Genomic DNA, 17,633 nt, shown 5'->3' with positions numbered 1-17,633 from the left:
CCTGCTCCAAGGCGCTGGAGGCTGCCAAGCTCTGTGCATGCTCACAAAACCACAGCAGCTGAGCATATTTCATTCAGCCCGACTTTTAATTACTTAGTAGCTTTAATTAGGTTTCAAAAAAATAAAATCCCACATCCTCAGATCTAAAGCCAGTTATTGTTTGAAAATATAAAAACTCTATCAGCAGAGAAATACATATCTTTCATCATTTGCATAGGAATATACTCAAGAAGCCAAAAGATATCACTGTATCTTTTAATTATGACAAATATTACTTAAATATAACTTCATATCAGGAAATCTAAACACTTTGCCAAATTCCCAATGTGCTGTATTTTTAAACAGCCTGGAGAAACATGTCAGAATGTAGAGTCCTAGTGCTTCATTTTTCAAGTCAAATAACACTATAAATAAGGAGTTGTATACTACATATATTACAATTTTTTCTGAAATAAATTGGCATAATAATATTGTTTCTGATTTGGTGAGAACTAAACAACAAAATATTTTTAATTAGTATGGTATTAAAAGCATCATAAATCATTCAGTACCAGGGCAACTTTTATCTCTATTTAATTGAAATATAGAAAATTTTCATTTGAATTTGACATTAAAAGAAAATCGTAAATGCTATCACAATAAAGTGTTAATTATTTTTTGTTGCAATATTTTATTGTAACTTACTGTAATCACAGTAGCATTCATTCATTCTTTCATTTTAGTTTTGTTAAAAATTTGCAAAATTGAGACGGAGATTTTGACAAAATACGAGACTGTCACATTTATTTAATTAAATATGTCTTAGAACACTGAATTGTAATTTGTTCATGCACAACTGAGATAATTCAAGTATGCACTAGTTACTAATTGCATTAAAACATTTTAGTATAAATTTGAACTAATTTCTTCTGCTTGAAAACAGAGGAACCATTAATTTCTGAAATTCTCTGCCCCATGGTTTATACTTTCTTGTGTACTGCCTTAACCCAGAGAAAAGAGAGAGAGAAAAAATACTTTAAAATTATATTTAGTTACTTTCAAAGATTTACATGATAAGGTTGAAAATGACTATTTTGAAAGAATATGAAGAATAGTCACTTATGAACTTGCAGAGGTATAATTTAAATCATTCTTTAGACATTTAGTTCAGAGCAGAAACTCGCAGCTTAGCTAACAAAGTTTCTATAGATTGCTACCTCTTTGGCTTATAATTGCTGTTCATTTTTCTTTAGTTTGTTTTTAAGACTGTCCACTGATGTAATAAGTACTCAAATCTAACTTAAGGAAAAAAAGCACACAAGTGAAAAAATAATAATTTTCAGTTTACATTTCATTACATTTCACCAATTTTTTCATCATATGAAATATCTTTCCTTAAGATTTAATGGAAAATATATATTAAAACCATAAGTCATTTAGACTGTGCATGTGTGTGTGTGTGTGTGTGTGTGTGTGTGTGTGTGTGTGTGTGTGTTGTATTTGGTTTTTGCTTTTTTTTTGTTGTTTGCCTATTTTGTTTTGTTTTAATTTTTATGTTAAGAAAAAGGAAGAAAACACAATGTGGTACTGAAAGCACACAAAATGAACAGCAGACATTCAACAGATTTGTTCCCTATATTTTGAATTTTTCTTCCACATAAAAATAAAAACTACTCATAAGGTTTATAAAATGTGTTTACACAATACACCAACATAGAAAAACCTATAAGAGACTGAGAGTAAAATTTGGAGAGGACCAGGGGTTACATAAAATAATTATTACTACTTCAGTCCTGATTAAAACAGTATAAAATAACACATATTGATTCACCTATGAATTTTATTGTTTTTAAAATAAAAATTTTGCAAAGCCCTCAAGTCACACATTAACCTTCTCTAATATGTATCAACTTTAATATAGAGACCTGTAGTAGATAAGCTTGGTTTCAATTTTTTAAATTAACATCAATTAAGCACAGTAGTTTTTTACTTTTGGAATTTTCTGAATTGCTGGAAAAAATTTCTCTTTGAGAGATTGTGATATTTTCTTGATATAAATTACTTACTGAGAAATGTTAACTAAATCCTTATTATTACTTAAAAATACTGCTTAAATTTGTATTATTTTTTATTCTCTGGAAAATTAGTATTATTTAATGTTAAATTCCATGTAAAAAAGAGAATTTCATTATATGAAGATTAACACTTTCTTTTTACTCACTCAAAAAAGCTCTAATCCTCTTCCCTGATGAAAATGAAGCCAGCAGAGATGTTTGCCTAACCTAACATTTTGGATTTGCCGCTGCCTATTTTTTGAACATGGCAACATATTAGCTATGCTTAAGATGTATCTAATACCTTCCATAAATTCTCTATGTAATGTTTCTTCATGATAAATAGCAGGGTAAGAGTTCACTATGTTATAAAAGTCTAACCAGAAGCCATCAACAAACAGCAGAAAAGTCAGAAGAAGGTCAGCATGATGTTATCTAGTTAGGTTTTTTCTTTTTACTTTATGTGGAGAAAAGAATTAAAACAAGAAACAAAATTATTTGTGAACATATAAATGTCACTAAACATTACCTAAATGGGTTATTACCTGTCTAGAGAAAGTGTTACCGTCTCATTCATTTCCGGTATGTCATCAGCTTTGACAGTAATGTTGATTGTTGTGTTACTTTGCCCAGATAAAAACACAACAGAGCCATTAAAGGGTCCTATATCGTCCAGGGTCACTGCTTTTGAATTAAAGCCAGAGGGCTTCAAACTCCAATAGACAGTAGCCTGGCCATCAGTTCCATCCCGATGTAAGGGAATGCATACCTTATAAAAAGAAGAAAACAGAACAAGTTCTTCTGAAATACATGCTCACAAATTACATATGCTTTTCAGCGAGTGCATACACTTATTATATGAATATGTTTATGTATTGTGCATAGAGAAGTGAACAATTAAAATGATATTAAAAGCACAATTGAACAAGCTTCTCTTTAAGTATGACGGTAATTTCAGATTTGACTATTTTATATTAGTTTTTGCTAATCAAATTTCTCTAAATTTCCCCCACCCAAAAACACGCCTAACCTGGGATTTGTCTTAATAAAAAGACTTCATTTTAAAAGCCAAAGAACCATGAAAAACACAGAACAATGGCTAAAGAATAAATTTCCATCAGAGGTTCTCGGAAAAAAAGAATTAATTTAATATCACAATACAAACTGAAAAATAAGCTTTTGTGACTAAATCTGGGAAGTACACAGTTATGTCAAATGCATCCTAACATGATAGGGGGCAAAATAAGAAAATAATAATACAAATAAGAAATGTTTCTAACCAACACAACAAATGCAGCAGAAACAAAATCAGATGCTCAAATCATGGCTCTGGGTTACCCTGGGCAAGTTACTTAACCTCTCTGACCTCAATTTCCACATGTGAAATGAAGCTAGTGGTTGCCTATTTTGCAAGTTCCTGGTGAAGATTAAAGTGTCTCTCCATAGCATGAGCTAAATAAATGGAAACTATTATAATAATTCTGAAACAAATTGTATTTGGTAGTTTTATTTAAGTGCAGCACACTTTAAATATGTATAAGAAAAGGATCACCGAAGATCATAATGAAGTTTTTTTTCCAAAGAATGTAAACAAATATTTAATAGTATATAATGTTATTCTTTTTAAGTGCCTAAAAAAAGTATCCTCTGCTCTTTGCCCTTGAACATAGGCCATCTTGAAAAACATGGAAGATATTTTCCTCACTAACCATTCTTCTAATTTGGCTAGCAACGGTCAAGTCTGTAGCCTAGCAAGCAAAGCAAGATTCTTAGAAAAGACAAAAAAAAGTAAGAAAGGACTGGGCCCTTAAATCACCCCAAGAGGGTGGGCGTGGCCAGGCTGTAGTTGGGGACAAAGAGAACAAAGGGAAATTCTCACTCTTTCTGCTGTTTCCCAGGATGGGAAGAATGCAGGTTTCACAGAGCCCAAAACTTTCCCTAGAAGCTAATTTCCCTCTAGGGAAAAATATGAAATGGTAAATGTACAGCTTTGTAAGATAAATGAATAAAAACAACCTATTCTTTCAGAACAAACTGAACACTTTTTAGTTTTTAGAAGAAAAATATAAAAATATTATGAAAAATATAAAAAGTCAAAACCATCTTGAAAAATAGAGCTTCTCTGCCAATTCACAGAATCAAATATACAAACAAAGGAAGTTCTGGTCACCATATTTTGACATGAGGCTTTGATAACAAAAACAACTCTCCACTTTCCTGATCTCAACTGCAACCCAGTTTAAACCAAATCTAAGTGTAAGAGACTTGGAGAGGGTTTTAGGGACAGACTGTGGCTCCGGGAATGGTAAGGTCAAAAACAGGAGTGGTCCCTATATAGATGGCAGGAAAATTCAACCAGGGTGGGGGGAGGCAGGGAGAGGTGCTGTATATGTGAGCATGTTTGTGTGTGTCTGTGTGTGTGTATCTAGAAATTTACACATATATGTAAACAAAATTATATATATATATATAATTCCAAAGATCTGGCATCTACTACTTTACCACCATCACCTCCACCACCAAGTATAGGACGTTACCTGAATCCTGCCCAAGGCAAGCATGAGGAGTGCTCAGAAATAGAAAAGGTCAAGGATTCCTGTGGCACATATGACTTGGCCAATAAAAAAAAATTGTGTTTGGCTATTACTCTACCAAATGTCATACCACTAGCTGAATGCAGCCTCATCAAAATATCCTACTTTCGCTGTGAGCAATTAATTCTAATTTTATTCTATCGAATATGGCAAAAGATGATGAAAAATCACACATTCATCAGTTACTTATGTCAAATTACATATTGAAGGCTTGCTGTAAATGGTGAAGCTTTTCAAGATCTGTTAACTCTATAAACTAACCCCACCTCCCCCTCTAAAAAATAGTGTCTTTACATTATCTCAAACTCATTAGGCCCCATCAATAAGAAAAAGCCTACTTACCACTTGAGCAGCAAAATCTTCTGGTTCATGCAGAATGATTGGAAGATTGCTAGTAAAGCCAATTTCTCCATTTGCAATGTCTGGAGTAACTACTAAAGAAATATTTCGGATTTTTCCAAATCTAGGACTTATGGGTGGGATTGGGGGAACTATATTCACCAACTCCAGATTTTCCAACTATAATAAACAAAAAAAACCATAAAAATGGAAAGAAAAGACATTTTTAAGAAAAATGTTAAAGTCTTAATTGCATGGGAAAACAAAGTAAGCATGGGTAAAGGTCACCAATAACTTGGCAACTTCCCTCTTCATTTACCATCTGATTCAACGTCCCACACTGGCTTCTTGAGCTTTCTGATCCTCAATTATTATTATTCCCCAGGGTTCTTCCTAAGACCTTTATCTTATAATTTCATACCCTCTCCATAATAATCTCTGGATCTCTCCTTCAAATTCCAAATCTTTATAACCAACTGCCACTGAATATGACATAAATATCACAGAGACACCTTACAGACAGAATGTGCCAAAGAGAAATCACTATCTCTGCTCCATGTCCTCTTACCACTGTTTTCACCAATACCACCATCCGCTTTTCCTCCTTGTTGCCTATACCCAACTACTTTGATATAAAGCCAAATATTGGTGAGTTGCCCACATTTCCCTCCTCTCTTCCACTGACCCACACCTCCAATCAAATCACCCACTCCCCTTCTCTACCAGAGAAAATTCACTATCAGAAGACCATTCAGAACTCCAAATGTGACTTAATATGTCTTTATGTTTAAAGAAATGTGACACATGTATAACATATAATGTCCCTGTGATTAATGAACATGACCTTCAGAGTAACTTTCACAGTTTATCCTCATGTAGAATGGCCTCCTTCCATCATCTCACAAGTCAAAATGTACTCGCACTTAAAGACTAGTTAAATATCCCTCTCTCCCATAAAGATTTCCTTGGATTCTCCCGCCCTCTTTCTTCTATCTCTTCCTGAACTTCTACTGCTACACTCACTAAACTTGGAAATTAACGTTAAACTTCACATATTGCTTGCTTATCAGCATTTTGTGTGTTCCAGACTTTTACTTCCCAACAGGACTATAAACCTCTTATGTGTCTGTGTCCTTCTCAGTATTTTCCTGCAACATGACATTAAGTACAGCAGCTACACAACAAACTTGTTGATTTATCCCTACAAGACAAAATGAGCTCTATAAGAATCCTGATACATCAAAACTTCCAACATCTTAATATCCTAACTTTTCAAAATCCAATTTATCAATCCTCACAGTGTTCACGTGAGTGTAGGCATAGACAATCATTACAGGACTGCAAAAAGCATAGAGATTTTAAGGTAAAAAGCAACTGTGAACTTAACGGGGCGTTATGGATTGCCCACTCTTCAGAGCCCTCTGTTAGGCTTTGTAATGTGGAAGCAATGCCACTAAGTAACCCCCTGTAGAGACTGGTGATTTAAGTTGATATTCCACAGGTGGGCAAGGACTGCACTGATCCTGCACATACGCTCACATTTTGTGATGAACAATATACATTTTAAGGGTAAAAGTCAATGCCTTTTTAAATGTAACATACTTTGCTTTGAAAATAATATACAGTAGAAGAATATCAAAAGTTCCATGATTGGTAAATATTCATTTGGGTAAAAGAAAAAAAAAGAAATCAGACTGACCAATTTTGCTAAATACTGGTATGTGGACTAAGTCAAGTAAAATATAGCATGTGGTTCTTTAGGATACTGCATTTACTTTATAAAATAAATGAAACATAAAGATACATAGTTAAAACCACATAAGTAAAAAAAAAAAACAAAAAAAAAAAACAAACAAAAAAAACAAACCACATAAGTATAACTGTCATCCCTGCTAGAGAAAAAGAATATACCTACTCATATATATGTATTTATCTTTAAAAATAGCACAAGAAATTAAAAATAAAAATATATATTTGAATGGCATATAAATATAAAGTGTGCATTGGATGGAGGTGAAGACTTTTTAAAATACACTGGTCTTGTGTGAGTTAGCACGTGTTCGTGAATGAACACTCTCATTCCCACACATTCACAAAGAGTTAAACTGATAATACTGTTGAATATAGCAAGGAAAATAATGACTTATTTTTACTTCAAAACTTTTCAAAAAGAAAGAAAGAAAATTCATATTCTACTTACATTTATCAAAACAGTTACAGAATTAATTCTAAATATAGTATTTTTGGAAAATACAGAGAAAGAAGATATAGAAGGCTACAGAATGAACTGATCAAAAGAAAAATGCTAATTTTCCATGGCTTATTTCCTAGTCTCTAAGCCTTTTTGTCTGGGTTCCTTAAGCATCTGCTAAATCAAACTACTCCATTCATAAAGAGTCGTTCTTTGCTTCCAGGCAGTTTGCAACTGAGACAGCACATTAGTAACCCCATGCCTGCCAAAAACGGTATCTCAGACTAACGTATTTTAGCTGAGAGGGTTACTGAAGAATGAGGAGCTCATGTCTCAGATTCTCCTTTCTTCAGCCTCATTCAGCTTTCCATGCAGAGTCTGATGCCTCCTATTCTTGAGTTGCTCATCCATTACGTACTATACAAACTACACAACCTTCTAATTCCAACTAGCCTTCCAGAACCTACAGCTGTTTTGAACTTTAAGGAATTGTGTCAGTGACTAATAATGACCTTTTGTCCTAAAGTGTTAAATTGACTGCCTGTACTGTAAGACCTTTGTTTTTCAACTGAATACAGAGATAGATAAAAAATTGAGCCTGGGATTAGTGGTGCAAACAGATTTCTAACCCGGCATCACCAAAATTCAGATATTACATGCTTCTTCAAGCTTTTCCTTTCTTTTCAAGTGTTGTCTAAAATAAATTGTCATGTTCATATAGAATGCTGAAATAAAATAGCTAGAATAATATCTGACCGATTGAAGGTTCTTAATAAAGTTTTGTTTACAAAAGGATTCTCTGCAGCTACTTGGATAGAGATACTGGATATTTTCAAGAGACTGAAAGTTTAATATAAAGGTTACTAATATTGGCATAGATATAGGGGGTCTCTATCCACAGTAAAAACTGGTTTTGAGGCAGAGTAAGAAAAGATATCAGAAATGGAAAACAGAAAAGTTCTCTACAACTCAAAATCAACCCTTCTGCATCATCAGTTCTCAAACTCATGTCATGTCACTGCAACTACTACAGGAATTCCAGGATGCCCAGGCCTCCATGAAAGCAAAAGCAACTGTGTGAAACCTTTGCTTCATTTCACTTGTTTTAATAATTTGTTTTTCATATGAGTTTTGACCTATGCAGGATAGGAGACAGACAGAGGGAGAACTGAATACTGAGGTTCTAGGGACAAAAAACCTTAAACATATATGCTATGAATTGAATGTTTGTATCCCCAAACCCAGAATTCACATGTTGAAACCCTAATGCCCAATTTGATGGTATTTGGAGATGGGACCTTTGAGAGGTGATCAGGTCATGAGGGTAGATCTCTCATGATACATCAGTGCCCTTATAAGGAGAGACACCAAAGAGCTTGCATCCTCTCTCTCTCTCTCCACCATGTAGGGACAAAAAGCAAAAAGACATCAGTCTGAAAACCAGGAAGACAGCTCTCCCCAAAACCCCACCATGCCGGCATTCTGATCTCAGACTTCCCAGACTCCAGAACTGTGAGAAGTAAATGTCTGTTGTTTAAGCCACCCAGTCTGTGGTAGTCTTTATAGCAGCCCGAACTGACCAAGACAATGTCTACTAGTAAGAATGCTCTGAATCCAGAGGACACCAACCACAGAGAAGGCAAAGGAGAGCACTGATGCCAAAAATAAAAACAAAACACAAAAACCCACAATAAATTCTGACACTCCTCTCAACAAGTTATTTAAATCTCCCAGAGGCACCTGAGAATTCCTAAGTTTGGGAAATGCTACCCTAATTGCAAACTGGTGAAATTAGTATGTATTTCCATATATTAAAAGGACCAACTTTAAAAAGTAAGTTATGACATGTTTTTTAGACGGTCAAACTTAAAGCTTTTTAAAATTTTCTAAATATCTCTCTAAATGTGCTCTGGTGGCAGCATTCTAATTGCCTTAACTTCCTGCTCAATGGGGTCAGGGCCATGGGCTTGACCACTTGCTCAATTCCACTTCACAGATCCAGATCCCCCACCATCTGGCCAGTCATCTCATAAGAGCATTCCACAAGTTGCCGGGGGAACGGAAACAACTATGAATGACACCATGTTCTGTTCACCCATCACCCCAAGAAGAGAATTCAAGGGTCCTCCAAAAAAGTGGGTTATCCTCACCGACAGAAGGATGCATCGTATCATAATTTCCCCATTTTGAGGAGACACAATAGAATAATAATAATAGTTATAATAATAAAGGTGAAAAGCAGATCTCCCACCACAAAGCTTTTGGAATGTTGACCAAAGGTCTCCCTATATGTAGGCATATTGCAAAAAGGCATCCCTACGTACCGACAAATCATATATCCTCATAACAGGCCACTCACTAGACACCTCCACTAGGAGTCCACAATTAATGCACAAACCATACAAGCGTGAGCAGTGACTTAGGCCAAAAAAAAGACAAAAGTCTTCAAAATAAAAGGGCCCACCCCACCAAGTGCTAAGCAAGGCACGACACAGCCCTGAGAAATTCAGAATGCCAAGATTAAAAAAAAAAAGCTTTCAGAGATAAAGAGCAAGTTAACCTAAAGGTAAATGATTTCTTTCCCCTCAAATTTCTTATCGGCAACTCTGGAAGCTAAAAGGCAATACCTTTCAAGTTCTGAAGAAGAAGTTATTTTAATCTAGAAATTCTACAAAGCCAGTTATCAATGTATGAAATTTCATTTTCAGTTGCTCAAAGACTCAAAAAGTTTACCTTGCACATACTTTTTCTGCACATGTATTTGATGATAGATATATTTCAACAAAACTAAAACACAATCCAAGAAGTAAAAGGCAAGAAATCAAGAAAATTGAGGAGTTCAGTAAAAAACAGTCCCAAGTAGCAGGTGTGAAGCAAGTGAAGAAAGCAGTTGGTACAGCTAAACTCAGCATTCAACACATCTAAGACAGCTGGAAGACCTAATTTGGTAAGAATGGCATATAAAAAGGAGCAGGGCTTCCCTGGTGGTGCAGGGGTTAAGAATCCGCCTGCCAATGCAGGGGACATGGGTTCGAGCCCTGATCTGGGAAGATCCCACATGCCGTGGAGCAACTAAGCCTGTGCGTCACAACTACTGAGCCTGCGCTCTACAGCCCGCATGCCACAACTACTACTGAAGCCCGTGTGCCTAGAGCCCGTGCTCCACAACAAGAGAAGCCACCGCAATGAGAAGCCCACACACCACAAGGAAGAGTAGCCCCGGCTCGCTGCAACTAGAGAAAGCCCGCGTGCAGCAACGAAGACCCAGTGCAGCCAAAAATAAATAAATAAATAAAAAGGGGCAATTAGAAACTCCAGAGAAAGCAATAATAAAGTATAAAACAAAGTCTAGGCAAAAATATGAAACAAATTTAAATGCAGCATTATTCAAAGAAATTAATGGAATATGAGATTTCATTTGATATATATTTCAGTTAGCAAAATGTATGGTGACACAGATCATACATTCTTTCTTTACTGATCCATTCATACTATCTGATTCTGCATTAAATTTATTTATATAACCAAAATTTGATAAGCACCCTTTATTGCTTTCTAATTTTCAAAATCAACCAATACCAACCATATGGAAAATATAACCATAGTATCATAAATAAGTACAGATGTTTCAAACTTTGGCAATAAAAATATGCTCTGGTTAATAAAAGTTAAGAAATAAAAGAGATAAGATGGAGAAATATAGGGCCCTTATTTCTTCTTATTAAGTAGATAGAAGTCCATAGATTCTATCTACAGTTAATAGATTTTTTAGTATACTATTTAAAGTTATCTACACAATTTCTCTCATATTGCTTTTTTTATTTCTGGAATGCCTTCCCTGCAGTATCCATCATGAAAAACATATTTATTCTGCAAACTATATTCCTATGTCACATTTTCCTAAATCAACTCAAAAGAATGGCTCACTCTCTCCTGGCCCTCCCCCACTCACAGTTCATGAATTTCTCCATTACATCATCCATTATATTCTGACCTACATTTCATGTCTGATCTACTTTTATTATCACATGATTAAAACACTGACTTTAGTATAATCCTTGTTTTATTCATCCTTATATGCCTTAGGGGCAGACAGTCTCTCTTTGGACTCCCTACATAACTTCTAGTAAGCAACAGAATCCAAAACATAAATGAGGGCAAAATAATGACTAGGTAACTCTCTCACACAGATAAGTACGCTTGTAGTTTAACCAAATTTGAGATTATTTTAATTATTCAAGTACCTGTACTAGGAAGTGGGCCCCATTTTGAAGGAATGCATCATTTCTTAGTGGTAATTTTATAGTGACTTGGGTTTTTTGTTCTGGAAAAATGAGGCTGCTTCTCCTGGATATATTTAAGATGCCATCTTTTGCTCGCAAAGGGTCCACATCTCCAGCAGGAATATAAAGTGCAGAATAAAACATATTCACATCTCCTTTAGTTCCTCCTAGTCTTTTAAAACTCAAGGATAAATATCGTTCACCTGGGCTACTTTTAATCTTCTGGTTTTCCACAGGAAAAAATGTTATTAGGCCATAAACATCATCACTATCCTGAATGTAGAACAAAAGCTGCAGATAAAGGAATAAAATATTAAAGTGCAGAATTCTCACATCTGAGATTACCAAACGGTTTATTTTCTAGGCTATTTTGAATTTTAATATTTATTTATGTATCACATCTAAAAATGATTATTCTCATAGGTAATACAGTAAAAGATGAATCAAAAACACATTTGAAAACTTTGTGGAATTTTTTTAAGAGTAAACTTTTTATTTACAGAGGGACAACCTTCAGCAAGGGAAGTAACCACCATTTCTAAAATCAGTGTTCTTCCTGTCACATCAAACTAAACATAAATGTGCTTTGTGTGGTCAAATTCTTCAGCTGTTCTATGACACAGAAATATTCCCACAAGTAAAGCATAATAAGAGATCTACCTCTGCTGGTTCGCTCACTTCTGCACCTCCTCGTACTGTATGAGGGAGAATCTTAAGTAGATAAGCTTCTGCCTCTTCTGGAAGATCATCATCAACCACAGTAAGAGGAATTGATGCCAACATCTGCCCTTGTGCAAAATGGAGAACTCCAGAACTTGGTCTGATATCTGCTGTTACCGGTGAGGGATCACTCCTATTCCGTGTCAATACCCAGTTCACAGAAATATTCCCATGAGTGCCACCATTTCTAACCACTGTAATTTCTTCAAATCTAGAATTGTTTAAAGAAATATATGGTCATATGATACACTCCATTTCCCTTGAAATGGGCATTTTCAACGTCCAGTTGGCCACCAGACACTGGTAAAAGCAGAATCAAAATCATAAAGAATGACTGTTTTTAATATGAAGGAGTAGATATGTAGATGTGTCCTAGGAAACTACCATAATGTGAATTAACTTGCATATTTAAATATGTGATTTAAATATCACTCCCAAAATAAGAAAAACAACAGTGAAACCATAGTCAAAGAAATGACACATACACTTAACATTTCAGCACTGTGTCCAACACCACAAATATTAAACCTTGGAATAATATATTAAAATAATTGTAGCAATACAACATTTAAAATAAATCCTACCTTGATGTTGTATCTTCATCAATTATAACTGTCTTTTCAAACAAGATACTGCTGAATGAGAGGACACCATAAGGTTTGTCGTTTGGCTTAATGGTGACTTGTACAACAGAAGGGACTAATAGCACAGCATCTCCCTGTAAGGTATCTTTTAGTAACATAACATGAAATGATTCAGCAATCTCTGGTATGGCATCATCAACTATTTGAAATTTCAGGTGTGATTCATAAATAAAAGGTGGAAAAACAATAGTTGTGTTTGGCTGAAGATCAATGAAGTCTATATTTTGCTGGGCATGTGCTGTTGAATTCCCAGTTATAACAACATAACTGATCGAAATTTCATATTCATCAGATCCAATCATATTTCCCTTGTCATCTTTTCCACGAACCACTGGAATTGTGAGTATGTGGTCTTCCTCAGGTACCAAATAAACACTCTGAATGAATCTCACAGGACTGTCATTTTTCTTAATTATGACCTCAACTGAGCTCCTGGAGGTGTTGATCTCAGCTCCTCCTTCTACACTTTTCAGCTGAATCAAAAATATTTCATCATTTTCTGGTACCTGTCAGAGAAATATAAATAGTGGTAAAACATCAATAACCAAAACACCTGCAAAAAAAACAAAGTGTGAAAAGTCCCTCTGTTTCAATGCAATTACATAGAAATAAAAAAATCTTTAACTGAAGGGAGCAGATAAAGAGGCTTGTTCAGTGTCTACTTACTAAAATATTTTCCAAAGGTAAACAACATATTTTAGATAAAGCAATGATAAGAACAAGTAAGGAAGTGTCAGTATAATGGCTTTCAACCTTGATCAATCTTTAGATAACTAAAGATCTGACAGTAAAAACTAGTTCTTACTAGTTTCATCAGGTGGGTAGGGTCAGAAGCAGCATTCGAGGTCTGATAATATATAAGAATCTGGAAAGCTACATTAACATCACATACAAACTGTTAGTTTTCAATCATGTCAAATTATTCTTGCTTCTCTCTAAACAGTTTCTATCTCAAGATTTAAACATATGATACCAATCACATGATTTTCAAAATACATATCACGTCTCTCTGGAGAACAAGCTATAAGAGTCACTATTAGGCAAAATGATGACACTGTTAAAATGAAACTTTTTAAAAATAAATAAATAAATTCATTCATTCATTCATTTATGGCTGCGTTGGGTCCTCGTTGCTGTGCGCAGGCTTTCTCTAGTTGCGGCGAGCGGGGGCTACTCTTCGTTGCGGTGCATAAGCTTCTCATTGCAGTGGCTTCTCTTGTTGCAGTTCACGGGCTCCAGGCGCGCACGGGCTTCAGTAGTTGTGGCTCACAGGCTCTAGAGCGCAGGCTCAGTAGTTGTGGCGCATGGGCATAGCTGCTCTGCGGCATGTGGGATCTTCCTGGACCAGGGCTCGAATCCGTGATGCCTGGATTGGCAGGCGGGTTCTTAACAACTGCGTTAATACTTGACATAATATTCTCTAACATGTCTGTAACACAGAGAGAGGCCTTGTCCCTTTTAAGCACTTAACACATCCTACCTCATCATCGAGAACTGTCAAGTTATAAACTACTGTTCCTCTGCCAGGAGGAACAGTGATGTTCCCTTTAACTGGACTTAAATCTTCTTCAGGTGGGTTTGGGCCACCCTCTACCTGCAAGGAAACACAGTGCCATCAATAAACATGAAATATTTCAGAAGAATAAGAAAGCATTATTGTGATATCAGCTGACATATTTAGTTAAAAATGTTTTGCAAGAGGAATGATACTTTAAAAAAATTTTTAATAAATAAGTATATCCTGGTACTTCCACCAAAAAGAAAAAAAAAAAGAAGAAGAAGAAGAAGAATGATACTAACTTATATTAAGTCTGCCCTTCTAACTAATAGTCAAGGCCTGTAATATAATTACAGATCTTGACTATAATTACATTAAACTACATGGTTTCTAAGAGCTTTCTCTTTTTTTCTCAACCATACTATTAAACCTGACAAAAAAACTTATAAGTACTTTTTCTTGACCGGAATGTACTCACAATTAGTGTATTCTCTTAAGTAACGGAATCAAAGACCAGTTCCACCACTGGCGGTGTAACCTTGGGCAAGGTATTTAATAACTCTGTCCAGCTTTTTCCTCATCTTTAACATGAGCGTAATAATGTCCACTTTTCAGGCTAGATATGAATATTTAATAAAATCATATTCCTTTTGAAAAGTATTTATTAAGTACTCTGTGTCTAACCCTCTTTTAGGTACTAAGGATATGGCAGGGAACAAGGCAAACTTTCTACCCACCAGGACCTTACATTTAATGAAAGGGAACAAATGGAAGATAAATAAATGTGTGTCCAATGATGGTAAGTACTATGGAGAAAAAATTTTAAAGGGCATGAGGGAGACTGAGTGCTGGGAAGAGCTGCAGTTTACATGCAGCGATAATCAGTGTAAAGCACTTAGAACAGTATATGGCAATATTAAGTGCTCCACAAATGTTAGCTGTAATTATTTCAACATAACAGAAGGCTCAAGAGCTAATAAAATAACTTCAGACATCCATAGAGAGTTGAAAACACTATAACCTGATGATGCCTTATCGTTTCTACAGCCAATTTTCTTCCAAATTTTGGAGTACAACTGCTGTTAACACCATCCATTAAGTGTATTTTTTAAAATGGGGAATGTATATGGGGGAAGACTACATATTAAATAATTTTATATAAGCCTAAGGAACCCATGAGCATTTTAAAATTTTATATCCTTGAAAAGATTTATCATAAACGTTCTACGAATTTTATAGAATTAACATTATTATTATTAAATTTGTGGTTTATTATTATCCTGTAATCTAAAATGATATGTTGTGTTTCACATAAGCACAGTATATCCAAGCAGCGAGGAAAACAGTTTTATATTAAACATGAAATTTATCAGATGATCAAAGTATTTACTTTTATTTTATTTTCATTAAGAGTCATGTTTATTATACAAAGGACCTTGATTTTAAAATTACAGCCGTCTGGTATGAACTTTGAAGCGTTACCATTTAAAATGATTTCAGAGTAAACTTACCTCAAAAGTCACAGTGACCATCCCATAGGTTCCTTTTTCTCTGATGAGAGTAAGAGGCACAGATTCATTTCTGCCCCGGGGCTCACGCACTGTGATTGAGAAAGGCTATTGGGAAGAGCAAAGACCATCACGTGCTGATCAATCAGAGGCAGGAGCTCGTGCAAACTGTTACCTTAGCAATCCTAATTTTCCACAGACAAATCAATCCACATTGTGCTCTAAAAATGTGGGGTTTCCTAGCATTCACTAACTGTAGCTAATAACGCTTAAAAGGTTAAAATAATAGAATAAAGGGAACATAAAACTAGTCCGGCAAAAGATGTAGGTTCTTGTCCTGCTTCCAGCAACAAGTAGCTGCTCCGCTGAGGAATCTTAAAGGTTATCTCATTGAAAGATGATGAACTCAAATGCTCCCAGGGGCCCAGGAGGTCACAGAAATGAGTTGTGCCTCCAAACCAGGGCAGCTCATTGGGACTACGGTTCAGCCTTGCTCCCAACCACTGCTCCCTCCTCATTGGTCAGCTAGCCACTGAAAACAGACATCTGCTAATGACTTTTTTCAGGACATGATCACTGAGGGGAAGAGAAAGCCAGGGCTTCAAATGTTGCAAAGTGTTGGCATGGCAGGGCAGAAGAGATGAGTGGGCAGGTACACGCTAGCTAAGGCAGCAGGTGACACTAAGTCTCAGTATCCCCATCCATCAACAGGAATAGGAATGCCTGTCTCAAACAGTTGTGATGAGGTGTCAATGAGATAATTCACGTCTAAGTGCTTATCCTAGTACATGTCACATAGTGAGGACCCAGCAAATGTTGGCTATAATTGTTATCATCATCATCGTTACCTTCATCATCGATATAATCATTATCCAGTCTGGAAATCAAAGCCAGCCTATGTAGTAACGACTGTGAGCTCAACAGTTACTTAGTTTAATTTTAATCACACAGGGCAGGTGCCCAGTCATAGGCTTCCTGGCAGCTCTGAGACCACAACAGTCAGGGACCTAGAACCAATGCTAGAGACTAGGACTCACTCCCAGAGGCTAAGATATTTAATGTCAAAAGAAAGAAGGAAAGAAACCTTTAAACAAGTCAGTCTGAGGTGGGGGATGAAAGTTGGGAGTGAGTGTAGAGGAAAAGCAGTAGGGAGAAAAATTAAGCAATTAAGGGAGCCTGGTTCATAATTAACTAAAAATTCCATATCATTCAAATAGAAGCGATTGATTAATTGATTAATTATTAATTTTTGTAAATGTCGATATAATGGAAGTTACAAAATGTCTACTACCTTGGCATTATTCACATATCCATTTTAATAAAGATACTGCAACTATAAAGATCGTATTTATCTATAGCTCACCTTGTTTCAAAGATAATTCAAGGTGCTAAGAAAATGACATACAATACACCAACTGAAGTAGCAACCTAAATTGGAAAATAAATAAAAAGCTGGGGAGTGTCACATTACCTTTTAGTAATGATAATTAGTAACATGATTCAAAAAGACTCCACACCAGGAAGCATATTGTAGACTAAAACTTACTTGCAATATCCAATTTTACTTGAGATAAATTTTGTTTTATTTCAGAGCTGAAAACAATTTCTCTCAAAGGGGGGGGGACCTGTGTTGTGTGTTTTTTTTCTAAAGAACAAAACCCTCTGAACATAGGACTGGCCAGGGACACAGGAATTTGGTGATAAAGGAGAAAAAAATGAACTGTTGAGCAAAACTGAGGAAGATGACATGGAGTTTTAACCTTCAAGAAATATTAATTAATAGGAAAATCTCAGGGTAGGGAATAAGTATAGAATAACTATAT

The 17,633-nt window shown here is 35.4% G+C and overlaps 1 protein-coding gene across 1 annotated transcript in view; it reads right to left on the bottom strand.

The window, feature by feature from the left end:
• ADGRV1 (adhesion G protein-coupled receptor V1) overlaps positions 1–17,633 on the bottom strand; it is a 566,898-nt gene that overhangs the window by 505,403 nt on the left and 43,862 nt on the right. Inside the window, exons 5-11 of the mRNA XM_082378598.1 lie at positions 15,814–15,918; positions 14,285–14,398; positions 12,745–13,310; positions 12,101–12,371; positions 11,402–11,731; positions 4,970–5,146; positions 2,579–2,802 (exon numbers count right to left, since the gene is read on the bottom strand). Coding sequence (XP_082234724.1) covers positions 2,579–2,802; positions 4,970–5,146; positions 11,402–11,731; positions 12,101–12,371; positions 12,745–13,310; positions 14,285–14,398; positions 15,814–15,918 — 1,787 coding nt within the window. The remainder of the gene's footprint in view (positions 1–2,578; positions 2,803–4,969; positions 5,147–11,401; positions 11,732–12,100; positions 12,372–12,744; positions 13,311–14,284; positions 14,399–15,813; positions 15,919–17,633) is intronic.

The sequence above is a fragment of the Balaenoptera borealis genome, assembly GCF_965194805.1.
Source record: "Balaenoptera borealis genome assembly, chromosome: 2".
NCBI lineage: Eukaryota > Metazoa > Chordata > Mammalia > Artiodactyla > Balaenopteridae > Balaenoptera > Balaenoptera borealis.
Note: the sequence above shows the minus strand (reverse complement) of the source record. Positions and strands in the feature narration are given on the sequence as shown.